This window comes from Pleurodeles waltl, chromosome 8 (genome assembly GCF_031143425.1).
Source record: "Pleurodeles waltl isolate 20211129_DDA chromosome 8, aPleWal1.hap1.20221129, whole genome shotgun sequence".
Taxonomy (NCBI): domain Eukaryota; kingdom Metazoa; phylum Chordata; class Amphibia; order Caudata; family Salamandridae; genus Pleurodeles; species Pleurodeles waltl.
Genome location: NC_090447.1, coordinates 1524831077 through 1524843381, shown reverse-complemented (window position 1 = coordinate 1524843381; position 12305 = coordinate 1524831077). Strand labels below are relative to the sequence as shown.

Genomic DNA, 12305 nt, shown 5'->3' with positions numbered 1-12305 from the left:
GTCGAGCGCGAGCTACCAGTAGCTCACAGATCCCCTAAGTGTAGCTCACAGCCTTCAGTTCATTTTAAATAAGCACAGGGTCTTGTTTCTACTTTTAAAGTTAAGGGAAGGCTGTGTTTAGTTCACATTATTATCATCCGGTTGCAGATAGCAGGGCCTCATAAGGAGTAGTGTTGGAGTCAGATTTATGACCCACGGCAGAGAGGTAAAAAAGGTATTGAACTCTTAAATAAAATCCTTGTCAACTCTGTATTGGAGGTGAGAACAAAATTATGTTTCTCAATGCTTTTAAATCCGAGAATGTTCAAATGAATCATTAAGGTAACTTCATTATCTCAAATCTTTTTTCAAAGTGTTGCATTTACAAACAGCAGGCCTCTTGCTTCCAGCATCCAGTAGAACACTGTCATATTTGTAACTGAGAAATAGTAATTTTTAAATGAGAGAAAGTTAAAGTGCAGAAAGATGTTCCACGTTATGAACATTTTTGCACTTTAAATTTTTCCCATTTAAAAAAACGGTTGTTTTATTTGTGTTCTACATGTAATGGTGCCACATATGGCGGAAGGTATGTCTGTGCCAAAAGTGCATACAACATAGGCTCTTGGATATCCATACACTTATATCCCATTCATATGCACATGTTCATACATTCCCAAAGCTCTCACTGACTCGCATGACAGCCCTGTCATGGTGCCCCTAGTCAAAGTATTTGTTCAAACCACAGCATCTGGCGCTATGGAGATAAGGCTTAAAGTCAATAAAGCTGGGTTGGAGGTGTCTGGTAATAATGTGCAAAATATTAAGCCTTTGGTACCTACGATGATTTTCACTGATCAGAAGCAGCTCTCACTACAGAAAGGGTTTGGGACCCTTGATATAGACATTGCCTGGCCACTGTCCTTGTTGGTGAATGTAGAGACATCATATACTTTAACATGCCACCCAAGTCTCATTTCCACTCTAAGATTTGGTTTTGTCCTGAAAATCATTCTGTTTTTTAAACAGCTATGTTGTGTTTTATTTTCATTGTAACGTTATTCGTTCCTAAGCTATGAACATGATAAAGTGAAATTTAATGATTCATTGTCTTGCCATAGAACTTAAGCCACAACTCACTGACCAAGGCCAATGAGGTCATTACCATTATGTGGTGCTGCTTGTGTTACTATTCAGATGAATATGGACTCTGGTACATATTGGGTTGTTTTGGGGTTTTTGTTTGGAGCAGGATCAATGCCAATTTCCATAAGAATAATTATTGTCTGTAGTGGCACAGTCAGCTAAAAAGATGGACTGTATTGCTACCTACAGTAATTACCAGTGGCTGGAATTTATTCAAGTTACATTTTTTTTTTTTACACTTCAACAGAGATATAGCGTATACTTTCCTGCATATAGATTTGGACATAACAAGTATTTTTTTTTTTATCCCCGTAGAGATTCCTGAACGCATAATAAGATGCAGAGTAATGAAGAAAATATGACAATATTGGAAAGCTATCTGATACTCAAGAAGAACCAGAAATGATGCCAAACAGTAATTCGAAATAGAACAACCTCAGTAAGAGGTAGAGAATCTTGTACATGACCAGACGTATCCTGCAAGAACATCAAGTGCAATCCAGCCGCTTCAAGAAGTCGAGGATATCCATGCTGGTGGTCCCAAAGCATCCAAATAAATAAAAATCACAACAATTTCACTAGCAGAACACACCCAATATTAAAACATGTTACGTACCACCATTTTTCTTATGTTATTATCAGGTAGTTACAACAGTGCTTCTCTCTCTAACAAGATAGTATCAATGCTGTGGTCTTAGTCCACCATAAACACTGTTTTGACTGGGCCAGTCAGTCTGTAGAAATAGACCATAGGTATACAAAACAGGAATTGTGAAGTATACATCTGAAAGTTCAAAGATTTTTTTTTTACTTGCAATGCAGAACATTATTCTAGAATATAACACCTTGGTAATAAGTTTTGTTCCTTGTGTATTTCTTGAATATTGTCCTAGAAACAGACTATTTAGATAAGCTGTGAGTTTTGTTCTTTGCACACGTACTAGAAAGTTCTTAACACAGGTTTAAGAGACAGCTCCTGATAGAAAGTTCATACATATGTATCAGTCTTGCAAGAATTCCAGTAACTATTCAACATTATTAAGAACAGATACACTGCAAATACTAAACATATCTAGTGAATATTAAAATATAGTTAGTGATTCATGAACCACGGTTGTCAGTCAGGAAACACATTAACATGATTTATACCAAAATATAACCGATGGTTTGACTCTAAACCCCAAAGAAAAACATACAACGTAATAGGAGCTTTGGCTTCTCCTTAGTATTAAAGTAGCATCACCAATCATGCACAGGGGGGACCCATGAGACAGGGTGAATGTGGCAAGAGTGTTCATCAGCCATCGCAACTAAGGGTTCATTAACAAACAAAAACAGAAGAAATAACATAAAGGTTCTGTGTTTGTGAGAATGGTTTTAATCACTTATTATCCCTACACTGCCACCAGTAACAATTCAACAGAAAATGTATTTAGATGTAATGAGTGAAAGATGACTTATAATGAGTCATCAGCTCTGTGGGGCAAATATCGAACACATACAGCAGAAAACACAGACACATACAGTAAAAATGGAAAGAGCTTTATTCTGTCAGCAAACCTAAAGTTCCACCAGCCAACACACATGGGCGAAAAAGAATACACCTGCAGTGAATGTGGAAAGATCTCTACTTGTGCATCAGACCTAACCATCCATTTGCAATGGCATACAGGAGAGAAAGCATATACATGCAGTGAATGTGGAAAGAGCTTTACTCGTTTATCAACTGTAAAGATCCACCAGCGTATTCACACAGGGGAAAAACCTTATACTTGCAGTGACTGTGGAAAGAGCTTTCATACATCTACAAATCTGAAGAGCCACCAGCTAACACACACAGGGGAAAAACCTTACACTTGCAGTGAATGTGGAAAGAGCTTTACTCGTTTATCAACTGTAAAGATCCACCAGCGTATTCACACAGGGGAAAAACCTTATACTTGCAGTGACTGTGGAAAGAGCCTTCGTACATCTACAAATCTGAAGAGCCACCAGCTAACACACACAGGGGAAAAACCTTACACTTGCAGTGAATGTGGAAAGAGATTTACAGAAGCATCAGCTGTAAAGAAGCACCAGCAAATGCACTCAGGGGAAAAACCTTACTCTTGCAGTGAATGTGGAAAGAGATTTACAGAAGCATCAGCTGTAAGGAAGCACCAGCGAATGCACACAGGGGAAAAACCTTACATGTGCAGTGAATGTGGAAAAAGCTTTATGGCAGCATCAGCTGTAAAGAAGCATGAGCGCGTGCACACAGGGGAAAAACCTTACACTTGCAGTGAATGTGGAAAGAGCTTTAGTAGATCTAGGTATCTAAAGAGGCATGAGCTAACACACACAGGGGAAAAGCCATACACATGCAGTGAATGTGGAAAGACCTTTAGTAGATCTACGTATCTAAAGAGCCATGAGCTAACACACACAGGGCAAGAACCATACACATGTAGTGAATGTGGAAAGAGCTTTACTCGTGCATCACACCTAACCATTCATCTGCGAAGGCATACAGGAGAAAAACCATTCACATGCAGTGAATGTGGAAAGAGCTTTATTGAAGCATCAGGCCTAGCCATCCATCTGCGATGCCATACAGGAGAAAAACCATACACTTGCAGTGAATGTGGAAAGAGCTTTACTCAAGCAGCACACCTAACCATCCACCTGCGAAGGCATACAGGAGAAAAGCCATTCACATGCAGTGAATGTGGAAAGAGCTTTACTAAAGCATCAAGCCTAGCTATCCATTTGCGATGGCACAAAGGAGAAAAACCATACACTTGCAGCGAATGTGGAAAGAGATTTACTCAAGCATCACAACTAACCAGCCATCTGCAATGTCATACAGGAGAAAAGCCACACACATGCAATGAATGTGGAAAGAGCTTTCGTAGATCTACGCATCTAAGGAGCCATAAGCTAATACACACAAGAAGAACTTCACATGCAGTGAACTTGGAATGAACTTTATTGATTTTTAACTGTAAAGGTCTACCAGCGCATGCACATGCGAAAAACCATACACATGGAGTGAATGTGGAAATTTCTTCATGTGAGCATCAGTCCTAACCATTCATCTGCAAAAGCATGTAGCAGAGAAACCATACACTTGCAGTGATTGTGGAAAGAGCTTTAGTAAATCCACACCTCCAAACAGCCACCATCTAACACACATGGGAACAAATATACATATTTAGAGAATGTGAAAAGAGATGCACTCAGTCAGCACACCTAACCATCTGTCTGCAATGGCATACAGAAGGAAAACATATAAATGCAGTAAATGTTGAAAGAGCTTTAGTAAATCCATGCGTCTAATGGTCAGCAGCTAACACAGAAACAGAAAAAAAAACACACACAAGCAGTGAATGTGGAAAGAGGTTTACTCAAGCATTAGTCCTAACCATCCAGCTTCGAAGGTGTACAGAAGGAAAGACATACAGTTGCAGTGAAGGTAGAATGGGTTTGCTAGCTCAACATACCTAAAATGCCACCTTCAATCACACATAGGAAAAAGAACATAAAATATGTAATATTTTTCCATCATTCATAAACTGTAAGAAACCTCCTGCAAACCCACAGATATAGTAAATGAAGGAAGATCTTGCATGGTTTATTATGCATAGTGGTCGATTAGTGAACATACAAAAGCAAATATAACATTCTGTTGTAATGGATGTGAGAAGAGCTTTAATGCTTTTTTGCAACTAAATGTGCATCAGCAAATATACACACAGGAAAACTCATAAATACACATCAAATAGGGTGTGTTTTGACCTGTCATGAAATTATAAAATCACTGTTGGCAACACATTGAAGAAAATACTTTTGGCTACAGTAAATGTGGCAGGGTTTCATTTTTCAGCATACAGAGTTGTAAGGGTTATGAAGAAACGTCCCAGTGTCCATGCACTTTCTAGCTTTGGGAAAACACAATAATATGTTGAAATAAACCTGCCACTGTGGAATTTGCCTTGTGCATGTTGTAGGGCAAGATAGCGCTTCAATCTTATTATTGAATACATTGGTAACCTTTAACACTGTTGACTATAGGATGCATTTTTCTATTCCATCCATGCACGTGGGGATGGTGAATGCCTTAATGAATTATGTAAGCATTAGGGTACAGGTATATTTTAGTGTATAACCTTTGCTATTTTTTTGGGATTAATAATAGGTACCCATGTACTATGGCCCTGTATTTCCATCATAACGTTTTGATGATGTCATAAACCACATATCATATATCATATATATCATATCACAAACCACAAGACCAAAGGCCTGTGATTTGTAAATATCACCAGATCCCTTAGTTGGGAATGTAGGGTCATGTCATGAATATTAGCTACTTAATATTTGTTATATTACATGATGTTTTTTGTGGCAGTCGGGTTGAAAAATGTATTGTTTTCAAATGGGAATGTTTACTTACAAACTAAATGAAGTTTGCATAAGGGAGAGATTTTTAATGCTGTTCTCCGCATTTATTCAATAAAGAATGGGCAGGTATTACATTTCAAGATTAGAATATAGAATCAACAAAAGACGATAGTAAAGCTCTGTAGACTGAGTTGAAGCTGTCCACTTGCTGATGAAACTCATCTTTCTTTGGGACCCATGAAATGTGTCCAGAACTCCAGGAGGTCAGTATAGGAGCATATGACAGGATTATCTGCTATGTGTTTTTCTTCTATAAAAGTATGATGTTCTTTTATTGTTCTGATCTGGGAATTATGTATGCTTGCAAATAGAAGAGTACAATGTGTTAAGGAAAGGATATATCAATCTTTTTATGAATATTATTTCTTTATTTTTAGTAATTATGATTTGTAGTGTGACCAGATGACACCATCTAGCAAGAACATTTGAAGTATTAAACTTTCTTTTAAAAAACATTTTCATAACATCTGTTAGTTTCTATTGAATAAAATCAAGACCTGCCATGCAGCATTCATGTGACATTGATTCATCTGATCATCCTCATTGTGTACCACTATTTATATCTGACAGAATGTAGTAATTTAGAATGCATTTTTTAAACTTTTTAAAAATGTTTGATTTCACTTACTGTTGGCAGTCTTGTCATATCTAAATAACAATCAGGTTTAGAACATTGTTCCCTACTTTGTGCAAAGATTACACTTTAGAATAGATATTGTCTACTTTCCGCTTTGTTGGGTATTACTGCTTAAAGGATTTCATGTTAATATATTTTACTCTTATTAAACAGCAATTTTTACTTTCATAGCACTCGATCTTTAGTGCACACTCTGACACAAAAATGCTTTTGGGGACATAAACGTATTCCTTTATTCCTGATAAATTCCGGGAGAAGCAGTGTTGACTTCCCACGTTCAGCAGACTGGACTGTAACAAACCCATGTGGGATGGGGGAAGTAATTTGCACTTATTTTTTATTTTTTTTAAAGAACTTCCTATGCAAACCTGTAGATAATTTATAGCACTTTCTAAGCCTTCTCCTTTCTTTAAAAAATGCTAAACTAAGTATTGACCATGCATTGTTCACACCATGAACTTCCATGCTAACTTGATAAAGTCTTCTCTCAGTTGACATTGATATCTGTGCTCCGAATGAGTGTCCGGATAGGAAATATTGTTAACTGCCTGCCACACTGGAGAGCTTTACTCTCTCTACAGAAGGTGGTCTTGTGGAAGACCCATGTGAGAAGGTAGCCTCTTTCTAGCCTTGTTACCCCCACTTTTGGCCTGTTTGTGAGTGTATGTCAGGGTGTTTGTCACTGTTTTCACTGTCTCACTGGGATCCTGATAGCCAGGCCTCAGTGCTCATAGTGAAAACACTATGAGGGTAGGGCCACCGACCACGGGAGCACCGCCAACAGGCTGGCGGTGCTCCAACGAGCATTCTGACCGCGGCGGTTCAGCCGCGGTCAGAAGCGGAAAGTCAGCGGTCTCCCGCTGACTTTCCGCTGCTCGTGTGAATCCTCCATGGCTGCGGAGCGCGCTCCGCAGCCATGAGGATTCTGACCCCCCCTACCGCCATCCTGTTCATGGCGGGAAAGCCGCCATGAACAGGATGGCGGTAGGGGGGGGTCGCGGGGCCCCTGGGGGCCCCTGCCGTGCCCATGCCAATGGCATGGGCACGGCAGGGGCCCCCGTAAGAGGGCCCCGCAAAGTATTTCAGTGTCTGCCTTGCAGACACTGAAATACGCGACGGGTGCCACTGCACCCGTCGCACCTTCCCACTCCGCCGGCTCGATTACGAGCCGGCATCCTCGTGGGAAGGTCGTTTTCCCCTGGGCTGGCGGGCGGTTTTTCAGCAACCGCCCGCCAGCCCAGGGGAAAACTTGTAATACCCGCCGCGGTCTTTTGACCGCGGCGCGGTATTTTGGAGGGCGGTATCCTGGCGGTCATAATGAGGCCCTATGTTTTCAGTATGGTTGTTATGTGTCACTGGGATCCTGCTGGTCAGGCCCCCAGTGCTCATAGGTTTGTGGCCTATATGTATGTGTCACTGGGACCCTGTCACACAGGGCCCCAGTGCTCATAGGTGTGCATGTATATGTTCCCTGTGTGGTGCCTAACTGTCTCACTGAGGCTCTGCTAACCAGAACCTCAGTGGTTATGCTCTCTCATTACTTTCAAATTGTCACTAACAGGCTAGTGACCAATTTTACCAATTTACATTGGCTTACTGGAACACCCTTATAATTCCCTAGTATATGGTACTGAGGTACCCAGGGTATTGGGGTTCCAGGAGATCCCTATGGGCTGCAGCATTTCTTTTGCCACCCATAGGGAGCTCTGACAATTCTTACACAGGCCTGCCACTGCAGCCTGAGTGAAATAACGTCCACGTTATTTCACAGCCATTTTACACTGCACTTAAGTAACTTATAAGTCACCTATATGTCTAACCTTTACCTGGTAAAGGTTAGGTGCAAAGTTACTTAGTGTGAGGGCACCCTGGCACTAGCCAAGGTGCCCCCACATTGTTCAGAGCCAATTCCCTGAACTTTGTGAGTGCGGGGACACCATTACACGCGTGCACTACATATAGGTCACTACCTATATGTAGCTTCACCATGGTAACTCCGAATATGGCCATGTAACATGTCTATGATCATGGAATTGCCCCCTCTATGCCATCCTGGCATTGTTGGTACAATTCCATGATCCCAGTGGTCTGTAGCACAGACCCTGGTACTGCCAAACTGCCCTTCCTGGGGTTTCACTGCAGTTGCTGCTGCTGCCAACCCCTCAGACAGGCATCTGCCCTCCGGGGGTCCAGCCAGGCCTGGCCCAGGATGGCAGAACAAAGAACTTCCTCTGAGAGAGGGTGTGACACCCTCTCCCTTTGGAAAATGGTGTGAAGGCAGGGGAGGAGTAGCCTCCCCCAGCCTCTGGAAATGCTTTCTTGGGCACAGATGTGCCCAATTCTGCATAAGCCAGTCTACACCGGTTCAGGGACCCCTTAGCCCCTGCTCTGGCGCGAAACTGGACAAAGGAAAGGGGAGTGACCACTCCCCTGACCTGCACCTCCCCTGGGAGGTGTCCAGAGCTCCTCCAGTGTGCTCCAGACCTCTGCCATCTTGGAAACAGAGGTGCTGCTGGCACACTGGACTGCTCTGAGTGGCCAGTGCCACCAGGTGACGTCAGAGACTCCTGCTGATAGGCTCCTTCAGGTGTTAGTAGCCTATCCTCTCTCCTAGGTAGCCAAACCCTCTTTTCTGGCTATTTAGGGTCTCTGTCTCTGGGGAAACTTTAGATAACGAATGCAAGAGCTCATCCGAGTTCCTCTGCATCTCTCTCTTCACCTTCTGATAAGGAATCGACTGCTGACCGCGCTGGAAGCCTGCAAACCTGCAACATAGTAGCAAAGACGACTACTGCAACTCTGTAACGCTGATCCTGCCGCCTTCTCGACTGTTTTCCTGCTTGTGCATGCTGTGGGGGTAGTCTGCCTCCTCTCTGCACCAGAAGCTCCGAAGAAATCTCCCGTGGGTCGACGGAATCTTCCCCCTGCAACCGCAGGCACCAAAAAGCTGCATTACCGGTCCCTTGGGTCTCCTCTCAGCACGACGAGCGAGGTCCCTCGAATCCAGCGACTCTGTCCAAGTGACCCCCACAGTCCAGTGACTCTTCAGCCCAAGTTTGGTGGAGGTAAGTCCTTGCCTCACCTCGCTGGGCTGCATTGCTGGGAACCGCGACTTTGCAGCTACTCCGGCCCCTGTGCACTTCCGGCGGAAATCCTTTGTGCACAGCCAAGCCTGGGTCCACGGCACTCTAACCTGCATTGCACGACTTTCTAAGTTGGTCTCCGGCGACGTGGGACTTCTTTGTGCAACTTCGGCGAGCACCGTTTCACGCATCCTCGTAGTGCCTGTTTCTGGCACTTCTCCGGGTGCTACCTGCTTCAGTGAGGGCTCTTTGTCTTGCTCGACGTCCCCTCTCTCTTCAGGTCCAATTTGCGACCTCCTGGTCCCGCCTGGGCCACAGCAGCATCCAAAAACGCCAAACGCACGATTTGCAGCTAGCAAGGCTTGTTGGCGTTCTTTCGGCGGGAAAACACTTCTGCACGACTCTCCAAGGCGAGAGGGATCCGTCCACCAAAGGGGAAGTCTCTAGCCCTTTTCGTTCCTGCAGAAACCTCAGCTTCTTCTGTCCAGTCGAAGCTTCTTTGCACCCGCAGCTGGCATTTCCTGGGCATCTGCCCATCTCCGACTTGCTTGTGACTTTTGGACTTGGTCCCCTTGTTCCACAGGTACCCTAGATTGGAAATCCACAGTTGTTGCATTGCTGGTTTGTGTCTTTCCTGCATTATTCCTCTAACACGACTTCTTTGTCCTTAGGGGAACTTTAGTGCACTTTGCACTCACTTTTCAGGGTCTTGGGGAGGGTTATTTTTCTAACTCTCACTATTTTCTAATAGTCCCAGCGACCCTCTACATGGTCACATAGGTTTGGGGTCCATTCGTGGTTCGCATTCCACTTTTGGAGTATATGGTTTGTGTTGCCCCTATCCCTATGTTTCCCCATTGCATCCTATTGTAACTATACATTGTTTGCACTGTTTTCTAAGACTATACTGCATATTTTTGCTATTGTGTATATATATCTTGTGTATATTTCCTATCCTCTCACTGAGGGTACACTCTAAGATACTTTGGCATATTGTCATAAAAATAAAGTACCTTTATTTTTAGTATAACTGTGTATTGTGTTTTCTTATGATATTGTGCATATGACACTAAGTGGTACTGTAGTAGCTTCACACGTCTCCTAGTTCAGCCTAAGCTGCTCTGCTAAGCTACCATTATCTATCAGCCTAAGCTGCTAGACACCCTATACACTAATAAGGGATAACTGGGCCTGGTGCAAGGTGCAAGTACCCCTTGGTACTCACTACAAGCCAGTCCAGCCTCCTACAACCCAATATAATGTACAAATGCTTTCTTTTTGTTTCATTGTATTTATTGATTAAGAAAACTGTTATACAGCAAATATTTCATGGTGATGAGGCCTTTTCTCTGAAATATTGCCTTTGAAACTAATGCTAAATGTTAAATAAAAAGTCCTAATCATGTAAATATGCATGTTGATGCACAGGATGTAATATGTTGGAAGGGGGGTATGCCTTTCGTGTAGGGAAATCTTCAGTTAGTCATCCATCAGCAAAGTTAATAGGTAACAAATTACCCTCAGGAGCTTTGCTTTGTATGATTTGTCATGCTGTACTCTCGTGTGGATTAGTTATTGGCAGTGTTATTTAACCATACTCAAAGCACAAGGAGTTAAATCTGTGCAATGGGGGGTGGGTAAGGGTGTTCGGGGTTGGTGCCAGTGAGCTACTGCCCAAGGTGACCACACTGCACTAAGCTCCTGCGGCCAGAGTCTAAAATCCACCTCCATCCTACATGCTCAAAAACACCAAACAATGGCATACCTAAATAGCGTTCTGTCTGCTGATTCTGGAATGCATTAACGCCCTCATTACAACTGTGGCGGTAAATGCCTCCTACCGCTGTGCTGTCAGCCGCCAACATACCATGACCGCGGCGGTATTCCGCTACGGGTATTATGACCCACTCCAAGAAATCCGCCTCTATACAGACACCCACACAAGTCCGCCAGACCAAAGGTCACTGATAAACTGGCGATAGCAAAACCCACACTGTTACGCCAACAGGAATACGCCCACAGTATCACGACCCATTGTGGCGGTCTTTCAACCGCGGTAAACCATTGGCAGTACACACCGCCGCCCTCAAAATACACACACACTTACAAAACTACACCACATTGGACAATTCAAACTACACACCCCTGACACACATACACACACCACACCCATACACCCACACCCACACCACTATGAAACACACACACACATTACCCACAACCCCTTACAGCGGAAAAAAAGATAGCAAGCAGAGAGAGACAAACCAGGAGCCCCCAAACAAATCAGAGGCACAATACATCATCACCCATACGCCATCCACGCACCTCACAACACAACACCCCACACAGCACCCCACACATCCTCACACATACCACTCACACTACATCCATGGCACCCCAAATGCACCCCAGGTTTTCAGAGGAGGAGCTAAGGATCATGGTGGAGGAAATCATCCGGGTAGAGCCACAGCTATTCGGATCACAGGTGCAGCAGATGTCCATTGCAAGGAAGATGGAGCTATGGCGGAGGATCGTTGACAGGGTCAACGCCATGGGACAGCACCCAAGAACTAGGGATGACATCAGGAAGAGGTGGAACGACCTATGGGGGAAGGTGCGTTCCGTGGTTGCAAGACACCAGGTAGCCGTACAGAGGACTGGCGGTGGACCCCCACAACTAACAACATGGGAGGAGCAAGTCTTGGCAATAATGCATCCTGAGGGCCTCGCAGGAGTAGCAGGAGGACTGGACTCTGGTAAGTCACATATTTACTACTTTATCCCCCCACCCTACCTGCATGCATCACAAACTCCTACCCCTGCACTCACTTCCATCACTCCACCACCTCACACATACCCCACTATCACAACCCACCCATCCCAATACCAAGCCCTGCATGTAACACCAATGCATGGACCCCCATCACAGACCTGCATGGACACCCATCACCACAGCATGCTCAGTAGAGAGACTCACCCAGCCCACAAAATAACCACAAACACAAGGCAAAGCTGAC

General features: G+C 43.7%; 2 protein-coding genes across 7 annotated transcripts in view; both read left to right on the top strand.

Moving 5' to 3' along the window:
- Positions 1 to 4717, top strand: part of LOC138248904 (zinc finger protein 420-like) — a 138587-nt gene extending 133870 nt beyond the window's left edge. For all 4 annotated transcript variants that reach the window (XM_069202888.1, XM_069202887.1, XM_069202885.1 and 1 more), the window contains one exon: positions 1441 to 4717. In XM_069202888.1, coding sequence (XP_069058989.1) covers positions 2578 to 4089 — 1512 coding nt within the window. In that variant the 5' untranslated portion in view covers positions 1441 to 2577 and the 3' untranslated portion in view covers positions 4090 to 4717. The remainder of the gene's footprint in view (positions 1 to 1440) is intronic.
- LOC138248900 (zinc finger protein 420-like) overlaps positions 1 to 12305 on the top strand; it is a 461504-nt gene that overhangs the window by 133871 nt on the left and 315328 nt on the right. The window lies entirely within an intron of this gene.